Raw genomic sequence first — 21,653 nt, 5'->3', positions numbered from 1 at the left:
CTCAACTCAACTGTTGCGTATCAACTAATTTACAGTATGTGCAATCATGGAATGTCTCCAATGATAGTACACTATTATAGTCATTTGAAGTTAGCCCAAGCGCAGTAGTATAGCGTGCACTTCTCACCAACTTGTTCCGAATTTCTCACCAAAATGAGCCTAAAATCCGCTATTTTGTACCAAAATTTACCCATGTTCCCAAAATCTCACCAAAATCGCCCTAAAATCAGCCATTTTGTACCAAAATTTATCGATGTTCCCAAAATCTCACCAGAATTGCTTCAAATTCCCCTCATTTTCTACCAAAATTCGTGTACAGACCGAAATTCTCACCAAAATGCATGCAAATTTCCTTCATTCTCACAAGAATTGATCAACAGTGCAAATTTTTCACGAAAATGGATGCAAATTTCCTCTGATATGTTTTATTATATATTTTAATACAATTTTATGTTGATTTATTCAATTTATGCTGATTACTTACCGTTTTTCCCCAATCCTTTAAGAAACTTGTTTCTTCCTTCCTTACTCCTCGCTCAAGTGGTGAAAAAATAACTGAACGAGCTTCACAACATGTCCACACAGGACTTTTTCGTTAATCTTGAACGCAGTTGGTCTTGGTATTCAAGAAACTAACTCTAAAGAAAGAATTCACCTATAATGAAATAATGGGATGTCGTAAGAGGAGGTAACTAAAGGGGAAAGGCAGAAAACAATGGATAAAAAAGTAGTCGTATTGGAAAATGTAAACATTCCTTCGACGCAGGGTGCCTTTGTTTAATCAATAGGGAACGATACAATATGTAACAGATGGTCTTTTGGAGCTGTCCCGTAATTTCATCATTTTGTCAATTAAAGAAAGAAGAAGCTGTCACTTTAATGTGACATATAGATGTTGCACAATACTTTAACTGTTGGAAGCCAAAGAGACATGTCAAATAACTTTTAGAAACATGAGAAACATAATAGAAAAGGATAGAATTTGAAATTGAGAAGCTTTTTGTAACATTGTTATAATTTGAACCTTCTGTCATTAAAAGAAAGAAGAAAGTGTGAGTTGAAAGTGAGATATGGGTGTCTGAGAATACTTTAACTGTTGAAAGCCAGAAAAGAGTGTTTTAAACTTGTCAAATAATTTAGTTTCATGTATTTAGAAAACATGGGAAATGTCTATATAGAACAAATGTTAAAAGCGCACCTATATGTTAGCTGAGAATGGCGGTGGTGGGAGAGAATTTTTTGATGGAGAAGTGTAAAGAAAGAAACATAGACACCTGCTTGTATGTGTGTGGCCCAGGTTTTTGGAGGGGCGAAGTGTAATCTCCTGTGGAGTAAAAGACAATGTTTAATTGGGACTGTGACTTCTACCGCATGGAAACTGAAAATATGTGAAAAAAAGAAATAGGAATCATTATTCTAAGGACAGAGAATTGAAGAATGAGATAGTTAAATGTCACATGTTACTTTTTAAAAGTTAATGTATTGCTTCCCCATACTGAGAGACCGCACATAGAATTACATAAGGGAATTGTGTTGTTATTTTGAGCAAAGGACCACCTTAAATTGGCGTGGGACTTGTTAGGCATTTTGTTAAGACCGTGCCACATACGTAGAGGGGAGAAAAAGACTGACCCTTCCTACCTGAGTTTGAAAGAGGAAAAAGACTGAATGAATTGTGTACGCAAGGCAATTTTCCCTTTTGTGCTTTTTGGAAGAAGTCTTCAAACAAGATTTCTTTTAGGTATTTCCGCATAAATGATTTTATCCTTTTAAAAAGTAGAGTAATGAATTAATTATTTATGAATATTAATGAGATGATAATGAATATTAATGAGATGCTAAAGAAAGGATTACGAAGAATGGTTTTTAGTGTTTTTCATATATTTAGAGGTATATTGCGGATATATGTAATATAGAGCAGTACATATTGTACATAAATGTATGAGATAATGTGGGAGGAAATGGGCGCAACTCTAAGAAACGTATTTTATGTAATGATATTGTATTTTTAGTAGCTGATATGGGATTTTAGCATAGAATATCATCTTTTGGATACTGTATGGGTCTAATGGTGTACGAAGCTTAGACGAATGACAAATTGCATGTATATATGATTAGTTTGTAAGTGGGTACATGTATGTGTAGGTGATATGTGATTTTAGCATAGAATATCATGTTTTGGATACTGTATGGGTCTAATGGTGTACGAAGCTTAGACGAATGACAAATTGCATGTATATATGATTAGTTTGTAAGTGGGTACATGTATGTGTAGCTGATATGTGATTTTAGCATAGAATATCATCTTTTGGATACTGTATGGGTCTAATGGTGTACGAAGCTTAGACGAATAAGAAATTGCATGTATATATGAATAGTTTGTAAGTGGGTTCATGTATGTATGTATGTATATTGGTTTTGATATCGGGACAGTAATATATGTATCATATTGTAGACATATTATCTTTCGTTTGCATGTAAGTGTTTTAAGCATGTGTTGTTGGGTTGCATAGCTTTAGGGGCTATACTAGACTGGATGCAAACACCTAAAGTGTTTCTATTGTAGGGTTATATATTGGGACTTTTTATTGAGGTAGCCTTATTTTATCGTATTGTAGAGCTGTATATGTTGTTGTGGTGATATGCTATGTGAATGCAAACACATGAACTGATTATATTGTAGACTTATATTCTGATTGCTTATGTATATAGATTACCTTGAATAACATGTTAGAATGTATATATTGTGATTTTTTACGTACGTAGATGCTTGTTAGACATGTTCTAGTGGTATTTGAAGCACAAAGGATATCACTGTGGTGTAAGTCATTTACATATAGATATGTTTTTACTAGAATATTCTAATGACATTTATTAGTACCTTTACTTACTTGTAAGATGCTTGTTCACCTTGTAGAAGCCATTAGGGCGTCATTATGGTTTCCAACTTAGGGTCATTTATTGTACGAACATAAAAATATGATAAATACGACGTATAAATAACCTTATATGAAGCTTCCTTTATCTTATATAGAATACAGATACCTCGTATTATATCAATATTTGTTTGGAGGAATAAAACATAATATCGTAAATTGTAACGCTTTATTGCATTTTTATATTATACAATATTCTATTTCCCAATATTGGCATATTGATATACATATATAGATATATTTAAATAAGATATTTACTATACTTAGAATATTCTTCATTACTTATTCCCATATTTACATTATATATACGTAGAAGTACCAACAGATAGGTCTTGTGAAAACTTATGGACATACTTAATGATATTATGACCATGTTATGACATCATGCTACCTTTAGACAGTCTACTATTTACATATACACAGAATACCAATCATTTAACACACTGAATACTTTGATAACCATATGGCAATGTTTTATAGTCAGTAATACTGTTATGATTTAATCGTCGTCTATTATTTTGAACTTTCTGATGTGTTTTAGTTTCAGACTTGGATACGATGACAAACCCAGGCTTACGAACAATTCTTCCTGGATTGTGTAACTGTTTTTTCTCAGCTTTATCCCGAACTAGTTGATAAAAATGATCAAAGTTAATTTCTTGTCGTGTACGATGATTTAAAGTTATTCTTCTAATTTTAAATACATAATCTACTTTCCCTGTTTGAACTTCTTTCATTCTATAGGCATAATTTTTTGGCCCTAAACCTATAAATGCATCAATTTCCCAGCCATCAGGAACTTCATTAGTTAACTGACCTAAATAGGAACCCAAAGAAAGTGGAGGCTTTTCATTACGTTGCTGCACAAACATAATACTATCAGTGTCGCAGTACAATACACGCTCAGGATCTATAGCTGTTAGTAACTCGTAAAGTTTTAGACGCGCCCACGATGTGATGAAGGCTGCAAGGACAACATTGGAAAATTTCCACGGTTTGTTTTTGTTCTCATTGTTTTTATATGATACAATGAGATGTTGCTCTCCAATAGGCAATACAGTTTGTACCTCATATTGTGGTGCCCATAGATAACTTAAAAATTTTTCTGGAGTATCCACAATTACAGATTGAGATAAATCTGTTCGCTGTCCCCATTTTCCATACAACGAATTGAGAAATATTTTGGAAATATATCTTAGACCAGGATTTGATTGAATGTTATTTTCCGTTAACTGAATGCATTCATGATCATAATAGTCTGCAATATATTTCTCTTGATCTTGTTTACTTTTGCACCAGCTAGGAAATCCTGAAGACTCCTGTTTCATTTTTAAGAAGGAATTGACATAATCTTTAAACAGATTATCTTCTGATCCAGATAATTTGAATTCAAAAATTTCGATAATTTGTAGAATTTTGTATCCGAGATCTAAAGCTACATAAAGTTCAGGAGTACAGTATGTACCAGTAAGGACACGCTCGGCATCATTATGGATGCAATTGTTGTCACTTTGCTCCATACACGTACGACATAACCCAAACAAAAGGCGTTCATTACATGTATATGGTAAAATTGGAAAATATAAGTCTTTGGGAGGTAAGATACTACATTTAACTAATCCATGAATACTTTGCACTTGTGGAAAGTCAGGCCCCTTGTATATTATAGGTTTACCTATAGGCAATGGCTTACGTGCCATCACCCAGGGGTAAAGACTGGTAATATCATAATATGCCACAAACTCTTCGCTGGTACATTCGTACAACGCATTAAAACATTCTGTACGTCCCCCATGAAAACTATCTTTAGGTACCAAATGATCAACAAGATCATGACACTGTGTTTGAATAAACTGTTGTAATTTTTTGTCATTTTTACCATGTGGTCCCATTCACATTCCCACATTTCAATGACATTAAGATTTAATTTTTTAAGAAATGCTATTTTTGTAGTGGTGTTTTCATACCGATCTTCTAGCGATGTACATTGCTTAGAGGTAGAATCTAGGGACACGTGTCGTAGTGTAGGATAACAGTTTAAACACCCGCAGTATAGCGTGCAGATCTCACCAACTTTGTCCGCAAATCTCACCAAAGTTGGTGCAAACTCATGTTATTAAAATAACGACATGCTATACTAATACATAATGTTTTGTATATGTTTTATGTTTGTATTTTTTATTTTCCTTTGTGTATTTTTGATTGCAACATTGTTTTAATCTTATTTTGTATTTTTGTTTTCAGTTTTGCATTTTTTTAAATTTGTTTCCTACTTGTTATTTTCATTTTGCAATTTAGATTGCAACATTGTGTACTTTAAAATTTGTTATTCCTGCATTTCTAGTTTTCAGTTTGCATTTTTTATTTCTTCACTTGTAATTTTTATTTTCTTTTGCAATTTGGATTACAACATTGTGTTTTAAGTTTTGTTTCTGCACTTTACTTTTGGTAACTTGTACTTTTAATTTGGATTGCAACATTGTGTTTTAAGTTTTGTTTCTGTATTTTTTTATTTTTTAGTTTGCATGTTTCAATTTTTTAAACTTGTACTTTTAATTTTCTTTTACAATTTGGATTGCAACATTGTGTTTTAAGTTTTGTTTCTGCACTTTACTTTTGGGAACTTGTACTTTTAATTTAGATTGTAGCGTTGTTTAATTTTTTTTCTGTATTTTCATGTCAGTTTCATTTTTTTTAAACTTGTATTATTAATTTTGCTTCTGCAATTTTATTTTGTGTTTCTACATTTTGTTTGTAAGTTGTATTTTTAATTTTCTTTCCAATTTAGATTGCAATATTATGTTTTAAGTTTTGTTTCTACACTTTACTTTTGGGAACTTGTACTTTTACTGATAGTATCTGTATTCAATTGCAACACTGACTTAAATTTTACTTCTCCATTTAACAATCAAAAAGTTCCATGTAATAAATTTTAAGTTTAATCATCTTGTGTCGTGCTAAAATAACTTTCTTATGTTTATGTTTTGCTAATTTTAATATTTTCGGAATGTAATTCCTCTGAGCTGCTAATGAAGCGAACGAATAAAATATTTGTAACTATGTTACTTTGTGTTTCTATCGGAATTAATTCTAAGTTCACTTCATTTTTTAATATTTTCAAATTATGTTTGGTATGCTCACACGTAGTGTTCGAGTAATTTATTACGAAAGGTTAAATAAATAAGGAGTTTGCACAGGAATTTTTATATTTTCACAATCAAAGATTGTTCAGAGCTTATTCTGGAAGCAAACAAATAAAAAATTAACAACGAAGTTCTTGCAGAACTGAATAATTGTATAACAAAAACAATAAACTAGTTTAAACCGGTTTAAACCAGTTTAAACACCTGTAGCAATGCAAACAAAACAAATTCTTAGCACTACTAACAAAGGAATTTTTTAGACCGATAACACAGTGGAAAAGCATACAAAACAAGTAGCTATAATTATTTGAAGTGTTGCAAACTTTAATAGTGCATTTACAAATTATATCACATTATGTAATATTACTGTTACTAATTTAAAATATGTTTAAGCACCTGCGTACGAGACTACAAACTAAGTGCGTTTGGGTACGAGACTACAAAAACTAAATGCGTTTGGGTACGAGATTAAATTTTAAAAGTATAAATCCAGCGCAGCAAGCCGCGCCGCGCACTATAGAATTACTACTGTTAAAGTAAAGCCAATCATTGGTATACTCTCTGTTGTTAAATCATTTATTTTAAAATACCAATTTTGTTACAAAGTTACATCTAATAATAAACTTTGAAATATATCTTTGCTGATCTTTAAAGTTACAAGACTTTTGCAAGTTACATTTACTAAACGTGTACACGAATTGTTGATATACTCTTATGTTCATCTTCGGTTAAGTTCGGCAATTTTCGGAACCATTCGTGTGGTACATTAACCAACATGTACAGGAATTGTGGATAAACTCTCATGTTCATCTTCGGTTAGGTTCGGCAATGTTCGGAAAACTTCGGGAAACTTCGGGAACCTTCGGCAATCTTCGGGAATCTTCGTGTGGAGTTCTTGGAATTTCCATTTATTAGTGTTGATAATAAACAATCAATAAAAAGTAAACACACTTCCTGTTTGTACTTTGCGTGCTGTAATTAGTCTAAAACAATTTTATTACGGCACTTTGTAAATTACAATTATCGGAAAGTGCTAAAGGATTAACCGATAAACTTAAAAGTATATCTTCGGTGAACTAAAATATACTTAGTGAGTGACAAGTGGTAGTGCATCGATACTAAACTGAAAAAAGTTACGGGAAGTTTTATCATTGTAGTTAACGGCAAGTGTTAGTGCAATTCCCGACAAGCTTTCAAGTGTGCTGTCGGTAAACTTACAACTAAATTTGTTGTGAACTAAAACAAGTTCGGGAAAGTTTTATTATTATATTTACTGGTAAGTGTAAAAAATTCTTAAAAAGTGTATCTTTGGTCAACACATTGTGAATTATATCATAAAAGTCTACTTACGAAACCTTGTCATTTAAAAAACTGAAAAGAAATATCAAAGTTCTGTGTACATCATTGTGTAAAATATTTACTGTATAAGACAAAAATTCAAATTGCAATTACAAAGTTAGTGTGTCAATCATACAATGGAAGGACAGTCTGTCATCTGTACCATGTTGTCAGCACAAGGAGCACGTGGTTATGAAAATCCAAACGAAGTTTTATTTACATGGGAAGTGATAACACAATGTCATGCTACGGGTGCATGGGTAAGCAACGAAGCTTATTCCAAGTTATTGCAGGCGTTGTTTATGCATTTTGGTTGTGATCCTCATGTTGTTTTGAAAAAATGTAAGTCTGCAAAAGATATTATTGATTTATATCATGTAGGCTTCTTTCGCCAAGATAATATAAAAAATTTAGCTCGTGAGAAGTTTATGGAACTTGTGTCTGAAGGAAAAGCTAATAGTTTAACTACAAATGATTTTAGCGTTTTCATGGAAAATTTTATAAACTTTCCAAGTCCTAATACTAATACTGTATCACAACCTACCATGTATGGGAGTGGTAAAACAAATTAATATTTTCATATTGTTAATAATAGAACCAAACATTATACTTATTTTGGACTTACGGGAAAGGAAGTTACAATTGAACGTATGCACACTAGCGGAATAGATGATCCTGAAAAATATATTCAGTTGTTATTTGAATTTGTAAAGGATCATGTTTTAAATGATGCCGATGATGATATGTATGTTGGTATAACAATAGAAAGTTCTGCTTCCACAATTAATAAAACAATATACATTTCGTGGCGTCAAAAGTCAAATTTAAGCTCCGACATTTTATTTCGTAAAATTGAAAATGTTTTAAATAGTAATGAAAATTATTTATTAGGTGATAAAGTAAATTTCAAAATTCATATTGTTGATTCACGTAAAGGTAGGGGACGAACAATGGGTTCAGCAAAATATGTTGATCTTGTAACACACCTAGAACAATGTACTATTCCTGTACAAAAGGATGTGTATTGTCTTCCTAAAAGTATTGTCCTTGGAATGGGTAGGGCTGATCATCGTTATAACTATGTATATCAATTGAAAAATCATCCTGAACGATTGATGAAACAAGCAAAGGATTTGTGTGTCAGTGCTAAAGTTGACATTGAAATCCATGATGGATGTACTATTGATGATGTAAAAAAGTTTCAAAATAAGCTAGCGCCTCATTATCAAATTGTTGTTTACGAAAAAAATCGTTTAACTCGAAACTACAATGTAATTTATCCTGGAATGCATGCATCAAAGAAAATTTTAATTTTGTATACTGAGGGACACTATGAATTAATTACTAGTATTACAACGCTATTAAACAAGAAAAATTATTGTCAGTATTGTTTGGAAGCTTATCATCGTACCGAAAATCATAAGTGTAACTTCAAATGTCCAATGTGTGAAAAGTATCACAATGATTGTAATAATGATAATAATATTAAACTCGAGTGCATTGATTGTCATAGATTGTTTTCTAAGGATGAATGTTTTGACAATCATAAAACAATAAATGTTTCCGGAAAGAGTTTATGCGAAACAAAGAAAATTTGTGTCCAATGTGGTGATATAATTGACATGCGTTCACGCAGGTCTCAACATGAATGTGGTGAACGTTATTGTAAAACATGTTACTCATATGTAAGCGATGACCATATTTGTTTTGTTCAAACGGCTATGATGCAGCATGTAGATACCTTTTTGTACATTATCTTTGATGTAGAAACAATATTGCTTCCTAAAAATGAACATGGAGAACAAGAACATTGTGTAAATTTCGTAAATTGTATTCATGCTTGTTACAAGTGTAAGGACATGAAGCTTGATGATACATGCTTTGTATGCGGCGATAAAAACGGATTCCGTTCGTTTGATTTTCACAACATTGAAGAATTTGTTAATCATGTATTAATAACTCAACCAATGTTTAAAAAAATCATTGTGCTTTCCCATAATGGCAGTAATTATGATATGCAATTCTGTGCTAAAACTTTGATAATAAACCATCATTTTACACCTGAAGTAATAACGTCAGGGCAAAAAATTATTGAAATGCGTTTAGGACAAAAGATTTACTTCCGCGACACATATTTGTATATGGGAGTTAAATTATCTAAATTACCTAAGACATTAGGTCTTTCTGCAAATTTACAAAAGGGAGATTTCCCGTACTTGTTTAATACATTAGAAAACCAGAATTATATAGGCAAAATTCCTGATCTAAAATATTTTGATCCTGATTCAAGGAGCACTGAAGATCGAGAGCAACTTATCATATGGCACAAAGAACGTGTTGCAAGTAATGAGGAGTATAATCTCCAAAAGGAAATGATTGAATATTGTCGGAATGATGTTAAAATTTTAGCAGAGGTTGTCATTATATTTTCAAACTGAATTGAAGACAAAACAAATGGTATCCAATGTTTTATCGTCGCGTCAACTATTGCTAGTTTGGCAATACTAACATATCGTACCTTATATTTACCCAAAGAAATTATTCCAATTATTCCACCCTATGGGTTTGACCATCGTAATCGTCAAAGTCTGAAGGCAATTTACTGGCTGCGATACTTAGAACGTACTACTGGTAATAAAATTCTTCATTCTGGAAATGGTTTGGAAAAACGATTTGGGAGGTATAAGGTTGATGGATTTGAAACTAAAACAAATACAGTTTACGAATTTCATGGATGTTACTATCACGGGTGTTTAAACTGTTATCCTACACTACGACACATGTCCCTAGATTCTACCTCTAAGCAATGTACATCGCTAGAAGATCGGTATGAAAACACCACTACAAAAATAGCATTTCTTAAAAAATTAAATCTTAATGTCATTGAAATGTGGGAATGTGAATGGGACCACATGGTAAAAAATGACAAAAAATTACAACAGTTTATTCAAACACAGTGTCATGATCTTGTTGATCATTTGGTACCTAAAGATAGTTTTCATGGGGGACGTACAGAATGTTTTAATGCGTTGTACGAATGTACCAGCGAAGAGTTTGTAGCATATTATGATATTACCAGTCTTTACCCCTGGGTGATGGCACGTAAGCCATTGCCTATAGGTAAACCTATAATATACAAGGGGCCTGACTTTCCACAAGTGCAAAGTATTCATGGATTAGTTAAATGTAGTATCTTACCTCCCAAAGACTTATATTTTCCAATTTTACCATATACATGTAATGAACGCCTTTTGTTTGGGTTATGTCGTACGTGTATGGAACAAAGTGACAACAATTGCATCCATAATGATGCCGAGCGTGTCCTTACTGGTACATACTGTACTCCTGAACTTCATGTAGCTTTAAATCTCGGATACAAAATTCTACAAATTATCGAAATTTTTGAATTCAAATTATCTGGATCAGAAGATAATCTGTTTAAAGATTATGTCAATTCCTTCTTAAAAATGAAACAGGAGTCTTCAGGATTTCCTAGCTGGTGCAAAAGTAAACAAGATCAAGAGAAATATATTGCAGACTATTATGATCATGAATGCATTCAGTTAACGGAAAATAACATTCAATCAAATCCTGGTCTAAGATATATTTCCAAAATATTTCTCAATTCGTTGTATGGAAAATGGGGACAGCGAACAGATTTATCTCAATCTGTAATTGTGGATACTCCAGAAAAATTTTTAAGTTATCTATGGGCACCACAATATGAGGTACAAACTGTATTGCCTATTGGAGAGCAACATCTCATTGTATCATATAAAAACAATGAGAACAAAAACAAACCGTGGAAATTTTCCAATGTTGTCCTTGCAGCCTTCATCACATCGTGGGCGCGTCTAAAACTTTACGAGTTACTAACAGCTATAGATCCTGAGCGTGTATTGTACTGCGACACTGATAGTATTATGTTTGTGCAGCAACGTAATGAAAAGCCTCCACTTTCTTTGGGTTCCTATTTAGGTCAGTTAACTAATGAAGTTCCTGATGGCTGGGAAATTGATGCCTTTATAGGCTTAGGGCCAAAAAATTATGCCTATAGAATGAAAGAAGTTCAAACAGGGAAAGTAGATTATGTATTTAAAATTAGAAGAATAACTTTAAATCATCGTACACGACAAGAAATTAACTTTGATCATTTTTATCAACTAGTTCGGGATAAAGCTGAGAAAAAACAGTTACACAATCCAGGAAGAATTGTTCGTAAGCCTGGGTTTGTCATCGTATCCAAGTCTGAAACTAAAACACATCAGAAAGTTCAAAATAAAAGACGACGATTAAATCATAACAGTATTACTGACTATAAAACATTGCCATATGGTTATCAAAGTATTCAGTGTGTTAAATGATTGGTATTCTGTGTATATGTAAATAGTAGACTGTCTAAAGGTAGCATGATGTCATAACATGGTCATAATATCATTAAGTATGTCCATAAGTTTTCACAAGACCTATCTGTTGGTACTTCTACGTATATATAATGTAAATATGGGAATAAGTAATGAAGAATATTCTAAGTATAGTAAATATCTTATTTAAATATATCTATATATGTATATCAATATGCCAATATTGGAAAATAGAATATTGTAGCCTATAAAAATACAATAAAGCGTTACAATTTACGATATTATGTTTTATTCCTCCAAACAAATATTGATATAATACGAAGTATCTGTATTCTATATAAGATAAAGGAAGAATACGTATGCTTCATATAAGGTTATTTATACGTATTTATCATATTTTTATGTTCGTACAATAAATGACCCTAAGTTGGAAACCATAATGACGCCCTAATGGCTTCTACAAGGTGAACAAGCATCTTACAAGTAAGTAAAGGTACCAATAAATGTCATTAGAATACTGTAGTGAAAAGATATATATATGTAAATGGCTTATACCACAGTGATATCCTTTGTGCTTCAAATACCACTAGAACATGTCTAACAAGCATCTACGTACGTAAAAAATCACAATATATACATTCTAACATGTTATTCAAGGTAATCTATATACATAAGCAATCAGAATATAAGTCTACAATATAATCAGTTCATGTGTTTGCATTCACATAGCATATCACCACAACAACATATACAGCTCTACAATACGATAAAATAAGGCTACCTCAATAAAAAGTCCCAATATATAACCCTACAATAGAAACACTTTAGGTGTTTGCATCCAGCCTAGTATAGCCCCTAAAGCTATGCAACCCAACAACACATGCTTAAAACACTTACATGCAAACGAAAGATAATATGTCTACAATATGATACATATATTACTGTCCCGATATCAAAACCAATATACATACATACATACATGAACCCACTTACAAACTAATCATATATACATGCAATTTGTCATTCGTCTAAGCTTCGTACACCATTAGACCCATACAGTATCCAAAACATGATATTCTATGCTAAAATCACATAGCACATACACATACATGTACCCACTTACAAACTAATCATATATACATGCAATTTGTCATTCGTCTAAGCTTCGTACACCATTAGACCCATACAGTATCCAAAAGATGATATTCTATGCTAAAATCCCATATCAGCTACTAAAAATACAATATCATTACATAAAATACGTTTCTTAGAGTTGCGCCCATTTCCTCCCACATTATCTCATACATTTATGTACAATATGTAGTGCTCTATATTACATATATCCGCAATGTACCTCTAAATATACGAAAAACACTAAAAACCATTCTTTGTAATCCTTTCTTTAGCATCTCATTAATATTCATTATCATCTCATTAATATTCATAAATAATTAATTCATTACTCTACTTTTTAAAAGGATAAAATCATTTATGCGGAAATACCTAAAAGAAATCTTGTTTGAAGACTTCTTCCAAAAAGCACAAAAGGGAAAATTGCCTTGCGTACACAATTCATTCAGTCTTTTTCCTCTTTCAAACTCAGGTAGGAAGGGTCAGTCTTTTTCTCCCCTCTACGTATGTGGCAAGGTCTTAACAAAATGCCTAACAAGTCCCACGCCAATTTAAAGTGGTCCTTTGCTCAAAATAACAACACAATTCCCTTATGCAATTCTATGTGCGGTCTCTCAGTATGGAAAGCAATACATTAACTTTTAAAAAGTAACATGTGACATTTAACTATCTCATTCTTCAATTTTCTGTCCTTAGAATAATGATTCCTATTTCTTTTTTTCACATATTTTCAGTTTCCATGCGGTAGAAGTCACAGTCCCAATTAAACATTGTCTTTTACTCCACAGGAGATTGCACTTCGCCCCTCCAAAAAACCTGGGCCACACACATACAAGCAGGTGTCTATGTTTTTTTCTTTACTCTTCTCCATCAAAAAATTCTCTTCCTCCACCGCCATTCTTACCCTAAATACATGAAACTAAGTTATTTCATATGCCTCTCTGGCTTCCAACAGTTAAAGTATTATCTGACATCCATATGTCACGTTTAAGTGACATTTTCTTCCTTCTTTTAATGACAAAATGATGAAATTACGAGACAGTTACAAGAAGCTTCTCAATTTCAAATTTTAACCTTTTCTTTTATGTTTCCTATGTTTCTAAAAGGCATTTCACATCTCTTTCTCGCCTCCTACGGTTAGACTATTTTCAAACATCCATATGTCACATTAAAGTGATACTTTCTTCTTTCTTTAATTGACAGAAGGATGAAATTACGGGACAGCTCCAAAAGACCATCTGTTACATATTGTATCGTTCCCTATTGATTAAACAAAAGCACCCTGCGTCGAAGGAATGTTTACATTTTCCAATACGACTACTTTTTTATCCATTGTTTTCTGCCTTTCCCCTTTAGTTACCTCGTCTTACGACATCCCATTATTTCATTATAGGTGAATTCTTTCTTTAGAGTTAGTTTCTTGAATACCAAGACCAACTGCGTTCAAGATTAACGAAAAAGTCCTGTGTGGACATGTTGTGAAGCTCGTTCAGTTATTTTTTCACCACTTGAGCGAGGAGTAAGGAAGGAAGAAACAAGTTTCTTAAAGGATTGGGGAAAAACGGTTAGTAATCAGCATAAATTGAATAAATCAACATAAAATTGTATTAAAATATATAATAAAACATATCAGAGGAAATTTGCATCCATTTTCGTGAAAAATTTGCACTGTTGATCAATTCTTGTGAGAATGAAGGAAATTTGCATGCATTTTGGTGAGAATTTCGGTCTGTACACGAATTTTGGTAGAAAATGAGGGGAATTTGAAGCAATTCTGGTGAGAGTTTGGGAACATCGATAAATTTTGGTACAAAATGGCTGATTTTAGGGCGATTTTGGTGAGATTTTGGGAACATGGGTAAATTTTGGTACAAAATGGCGGATTTTAGGCCCATTTTGGTGAGAAATTCGGAACAAGTTGGTGAGAAGTGCACGCTATACTACTAAGCGCATTATAGAAATACAAAAATTTTTGTCAATATTTAGTGTTTAATTAGTGAATATTAGTGCTCAAGTCCGTAGAATTAGTGCTCAAATAGTTCTCGAAATACATTGATTACTAAGATAGTTGGGCCAACTTCGCGCTTTCTAAAATGGTTTCAAAATCAAACTGTACAGGGATTTAGTGCTTAATTAGTACTCTTCATCCCATAGGGTTCCAGAACTAGTGCTCAATAAAGAAGGGCATTCGTGACACATTTATGTTTGGGGTATATATGGTATTTGTGAACTTGGTCTAACTTCCTAGAAGAAAATGAAAATTTTCACATCAGGAGTTAGACCTAATTAGCGCTTTCAATTCGTCATAGTCCCAGAATTAGTGCTCAATAAATAAGGGCATACGGGCATACTTATGTTTGTAGTAAATGTGAAGTTGACTCAATCACTTAGGAGAAAATGAAAATTTTTCACGTCAGAAGTTAGTACCTTGTTAGTGCTTTCACTCCCACATGGTTCCAGTATCAATGCTCAATAGAAAGGGCATAGTCCATATTCTTACGTTTGGGGATAAACACGTAGAAGATTTTTTTTATTTACCTCAGGGGTTAGTGCCCAATTAGTGTTTTCAATCCCATATGATCCCCCAATTATTGGTCAATGAATAATTGCATAGGTACCTGACATATATTTGGAATCACCTTTTCGAAGAATGAAGATGTTCTACTTTAATCTTTAAAAAAATACATTTCATTTCGAGAGAAATTGGATTCAGTCATTTTAAATTCACTACGATATGAAGGTCCCTGTATAAGTGTGTATATGTGAATTTTTTATGCATATTAGTTTCATTTCTTGTATGTTTTAGTGATTTTTTTTATTTTTTAGTGACTTTTTTTATGAGTTTCAGTGAATAGTGTGTTCGCATTGACTGGGAACAGTACTTCAGAGTTCTACTCAAGTTTTGTCTGTGTGCATTGGAACAATCTATTGTGAAGTGAATCGAGATAAAGTATTTTAGCATATTTACTCATAGCTGTAGAAAAAGACTAATGCTAATTAATATACAAGCTTTACATTTACATGCTCTTAACAGTGCTACTCAGTTGGTGAGTGCTCCAAGACAGAAGTGTAATGGTTCAACAGAAAAACATTTATACAAATAACAATTACTGCAGAAATAAGTTAAAATAAGTAATTCATTGTAATAACATTTAAACATTATATTAACATATCAACAAAGCATGTCATGTTTAACGTATTTATACATGTATCTTTGGATAAGAGTGCAAGCAAACAACATTTCAAACATTCGTTATTCTTATGATTTTGTTTTTCCTTCATGATATCTGGGTAGAATCAGTGAAATGGATTTTAATCATACTGTTCGTTAGCAGTGGAGGTGATACGTGTCATTTATAAGTACAGCGCATAAACATATTACCCATTTATATATACGTAATCAGTCCCTCCTATTTTCCCTAACATATCTCGGTCAGCTGCTATCCTTATTCTTTTATCTCTGACAAATGTTTGCTCTTCGTGTACTCGCCCCGTATTAAAGACCTTAACAACAATTTAATAGTAATTTATAAGCATGAAAGACTGTTAAAAATGAATGGTACAAAAGACAAAACAAGAATAGTTGCAGTGATGTAGATATTTCACACGGCACTCCGTTTGTTAAAAAAAAAAAAAAATGTTCAAGAAATTGTGTAGACTGAACTTAAATCTTCTTTACAGCTAATAAAGCATAATATTAGAAGGTTTTACAGGATAGAGCTAAGATCGTCTAGATAAAGATGAAAACTCTACTTAGAAGAAAAGGAAGGAGGGAAAGAATCTCATATTGTCTATTGTTATTAATTTACAAAAAAAATTGGGAACTTAGTGAAGAAAGTTACTAGTAAATGTTTAGATGGTTTTATTTATTTATTTTTGTTTCAGAATACACATATCGCTAGATCCTTCGATAAACATTTTACGTGCAACATTTTAAATTCTCGCTCTCCGATGCCACCAACCAGCGTTCACCAGTTGAGACCAGGAGACATTGACATCGTGGCAGCACTTGGTGACAGTCTGACTGCAGGCAGTGGAATAGCATCTACCTTCCTGACTCATGTTATGGTTGATAATAGGGGACTCTCATTTGCAATAGGTAAATATACTTTTTAATAAGAAATTATTATAGGTTATTCATTATGATGGTCAGGATTACGCTATAAGAAGATGGTTTCCCAATCAAGTATTCTTAATACGACAAAAGAAATGACAGAAAATATACAGAGTGCCTCGAAGAATATATATACACAGTGGATTCTCAGGTCATGAATCTATCGCTTAGAAAGGAAAGAAAAAATTTCACCATTAAATAATGTGAACAATGTTTTCTCCTATGTATATTGATTCGTTAAAGTTTAATGGGGACGTCAGCAGCGAGGCTATTTGCCGCTGTCATGAAATATTTCCCTCGGTTCACGAACGATATTTTGATGATACAAACGCACATACATGCCTATACACAGAACCCCACACATTCACGAGGGAACGGTGTGATGTCACTCAGAAATAATTGCATCAAATTTAGTGTCGGAGTAGGTAATGGGAATAGAAAAGAACGTGTGGAAGCATTCGTTTTGCAGGCGTTCGGAATCAGAAATAATGGGCCCTACAGTTCTGGAGAAGTATGGACTGTCAATCAGATATTGATGGGACAATGTCTATGCTTGCTGTTGCTGTCAATGTAGAAGTAGTTAAATAACCTAGACTTGAAACAGAAAAGATGTGCTGAACAGAAAATGCGCCTATGTCCGCCTTCAATCCCATTAAGCAAATGTCGGGATACTAATTCTATCAACTGCCCTTGCCGTTAGTCATCTTATCTCTTGTCCATTGCGTATGCGTCACTAGTTAGCCTACTGAAATGATATTAATAAAATAAAGAAAAAATATACACATATATATATCGATGTCGACGAAGTTCGATTCTGGGACTTGTACTTTCTGAACTGTTCAATGGATATCAGACTTTCAACGTGTGCTGTGGAGCTATTGCATTATAAACAAAACAGTTCAGTGAATAGTATTGGTGTTTAAGTGGATAGGTGTGTGCAAGACCTGAACATGCGACACTGTGTTACATCAACTGCTGTAGGAGATATAGACAGGAACATAGAGCTTTGGGGACATCGACAACCGTCAGTGACCAAATTAAAATATTTCCTTTATCCTTTACGTTAACACAGTTGTGTTCATGGACAGTCTTGTATGTATTCAAATGATTATTTTTGCAGTCCCAATAATATCTAATTGACAGGCCATACTTCTCCAACTGTAAGGCCCATTATTTCTCATTCCGAACGACTGGAAAACGAATGCTTCCACACGCTCTTTTCTATTCCCATTACCTACTTCCACACCAAATTTGGCGCTATTACCTCTGAGTGACATCATGTCCTTCCCTCGTCAGTAATGGTTACGTTATTTGCCGTAAATATTATTTTTCAGAGTTCTGTGTTCAAAAGCTGTTTTTTCTCTCTTCTTTGCATTTGTTTGTTATTTTCAACTCTCATTACTTATTCATCTTTAATTAAGGATATTTGTAGTTTCGTTCTATATTCTTCATTACATAAAACAAGATGTCGGTCGATGTGTTATTAGGGACTACTGAACACGAAACTATATATATATATATATATATATATATATATATATATATATATATATATATATATATATATATATATATATAGGGGAAAGTAGTACACAGTGGATCATTGTACACAGTGGATCAGAAGGCGTTATTCATTTGTTTATTGCACAAATTCAACTAGCGCATGCCAGTTATTCTGTTTTCAGATTACACACTTCTTAACGAAATGTCAACAACTGTGGATGCTTCTAACTTGTGGTGAAGTGAAAAATCTGTTTTCCTCGTGCTAAAGTAAAAATTAAGTAACAGAAGTGAATGCTCTGACTTTGTGATTTATCTTGTAATTTAGAATATCATGGGCATGGGAAGTAGGTAAGAATGTATTTGTAATATAGCATTGTTTATTTTGTTCTACTTTAATAGTTCCTTGGCGTGGGAAATTGTTTGGGTTGACAGTAACAAGTACACAGTGGATCACGTCGGTGTGGTACACAGTGGACCGATCCACTCTGTACCTCATTGTGTTTAGAGAAGCAGTGATTGTATTTGGCATACTCATTTAGAAACACATCATAATATTGGGATCTTACGGAACTTTTACTATCATGTTACAGATGAATGGTTTGACCACGAGGAAATACACGCAAGGCAACATGAAAGATATTTCGATGAGAGAAGCAGTGCGATTAGTGGTAGAGCAGTGATATTCTATTAGACGTGTTGGTAAATTGAAGAACATTGATTACAGAACTTTGAACAGACATGTCAAAAAGTAAGAAAGTACCAGGTGACAATGCTAAAATGAAGCCAAATTATTCTGTACGACAAATTTTCTTTTCAGAGTTGGAGCATTTATTTCCGAAATATATAAAAATGTGCAACAAAATGTGTTAGTCTACCGTGGCCGTGAGGCATTTGGAGTATGAAATTGCCACGAACAACAATATATCGATACCTGCTTCGTGGGAAGTGGCAAAATTTCAGGTCTAGAGTGAATCGTTATAAAGATGTTAGTATTAGAAATCCGGAAGGTGTGTTGGAAAGCGTCTATCTTGGACTCTCAAGATTGTTGTCATTCAACAAACACAATGTTTAGGCATTCTTTAGTAATTTATGTAACTTATCTACAAAATATCCCAAATTCTGTAGCCTTTCACGTATTTCCAACTTAAACATGAACTAGAACAGTTCAGATATCCAAGAAAGTAATAGCAGAAAAAGAAGCGAAGCAATTACAAACTATGCACGAATGGCGAAAATGGGGTCCTCGTTATGACGTGTACTGTGAGCATCGTTTATATTTTTGCCACCAGCTATGTTTTTTCCTAGGAAATATTTTAAACAGCATGTGATCAGTGAGGTATCGCCTAACCCACTTAGTTTGAAAACTCCATCAGGATGAATAAATGAAAAATTGTTACCACATTCTAGCAATAAAATACAACCAGTTGGATGTGCCCGTTTACGTACCATTGAAAGCATATTAAAATGCAGCTGTGGATACTTGATTGTTACAAAACCCAAGGGTATCCATGTCAATATACGAAGCAGCTCAATCTTGGGAGTAGTATTTGCACGAGCAGTGATTCCAACCAACATCAAAGCAGGTTTTAGAAAGACAGGAATGTTTCCTTACGATCAAAATGTATTTGCAGACAATGGTTCTTTTCTACGCTGTATGTACGCAAAAACAGAAGACCAAATCAATGTACCTTCCTCAAGCAACAATCCTTTAATTCAAGAAGTAGAGAATGTAGATGCAGATTCGAAAGAAAATGCTTTCCAGAAAGAACTTAAACAGTGTTTTTGTGTCACCTCAAGAAACATCGTAGAAAGAAATGCAGAAGTCGTTCCTTCACAGAACTCCGGAAAGAGCCAAACGTTTTGAAGGCCAAGCCAGTAAATAAAGGGAGTCCAAATTCAGCAGCAATCTGAAACAAAAAGGATAAAAGAAAGACGTTCCGTCCCGAAGAAAGTGAGAGAAAATTTTAGTTCAACGGAGAATGACGATTTTCAGCCAATTATTTTATAAGATTCTTCAGATGATGATGATACTTTAGAAAACAAAATCTTTTAGTTTGTCACACGATTATGCCCCTCAGGCTAAGGAAGACGGTCGATGTTACTTTAGAGACAGAAACTACTACTTATGATGATTTGAAACAGAGTCAAAGAGAAGTTCAACTTGGTGATTACGTTCTTGTAAGATTTCTTTCACGGGCACATTACATTGGTCAATTCACGACTAGGAAAAACAATGAAAACGACTTTAGATTTCGCTCTGTATCTTACCTGAGAGTTTCATCCAACCAAATAATCCAGATATTTCACCCATACATAATATTTGAATAGTAAGACGGCTTCCAAAACCTCTTGACTAATAATTTGCATAATCACACAAATTGAATCCACAACAAATTGTTTATGCTATTGTGCGTAATTACTTAAACTTCTAAATTTACTAATCCGGAACCAATGAGTGTACAAGATATCAACTTAATTCTCTAAAACGTTTGTTTTATAAGAGTCGTTTGTATTACTTATTTTGGTAATCAATTCCTGAAATTAATAGTATACTATTAGTATCTTGTAATACTTCAATTCTAACTTTTATTTAGAATTTTAAAATTTATTTTGTATTGTGAGTAATACATAGCACGTCCAGAAAGTAAGTTCTGTTTCAATTTATCTCCGCTGCAGCGCTGCGATCGCAGTTCCGCACATGCGCGGTAGACGCTCTGTATCAAGGAGAAGAAAAGTGCGCCATTTGGAGATCGCTGTCAGTCATGTACGCTTTGTTGTGCTTGTTTACAATGTCGTTGTTGATTGAAAATCCCGCCGCTTGTGAAATCAGAGCGGTGATTCGTTTTCTGAATGCGAGTGAAACCAAGTGAAATTTATCGGCAAATTTGCGATGTTTACGGACAAAATACGATGAGTGATTCAATGGTGAGAAGATGGGTCCGAAAATTCAATGAAGGACGTAGTGACGTGCACCATCAGGAACGAAGTGGGCGTCCATCTTTGGTTACAGAAGAACTGGTTCACGCGATTGATGACAAGATCCAGGAAAACCGCAGGGTTACTTTCATCTGTTCTTACATCTCACGTCTTTCCTTGGCGGTCAACACTTCAACAATGACGACGA

General features: G+C 33.4%; 2 protein-coding genes across 3 annotated transcripts in view; one reads left to right on the top strand and one right to left on the bottom strand.

Annotated features, from left to right (window-relative positions):
- Positions 1-21,653, bottom strand: part of LOC145694414 (phospholipase B1, membrane-associated-like) — a 449,404-nt gene that overhangs the window by 173,286 nt on the left and 254,465 nt on the right. The gene's annotated exons all lie outside the window — the stretch shown is intronic.
- Positions 1-21,653, top strand: part of LOC145665537 (phospholipase B1, membrane-associated-like) — a 73,231-nt gene that overhangs the window by 10,236 nt on the left and 41,342 nt on the right. Inside the window, exon 3 of the mRNA XM_081732841.1 lies at positions 16,798-17,011. Coding sequence (XP_081588967.1) covers positions 16,798-17,011 — 214 coding nt within the window. The remainder of the gene's footprint in view (positions 1-16,797; positions 17,012-21,653) is intronic.

This window comes from Thermobia domestica, chromosome 1, assembly GCF_964235325.1.
Source record: "Thermobia domestica chromosome 1, izTheDome1.hap1.1, whole genome shotgun sequence".
Taxonomy (NCBI): Eukaryota; Metazoa; Arthropoda; class Insecta; order Zygentoma; family Lepismatidae; genus Thermobia; species Thermobia domestica.
This window is presented reverse-complemented; position numbering and strand designations above follow the sequence as displayed.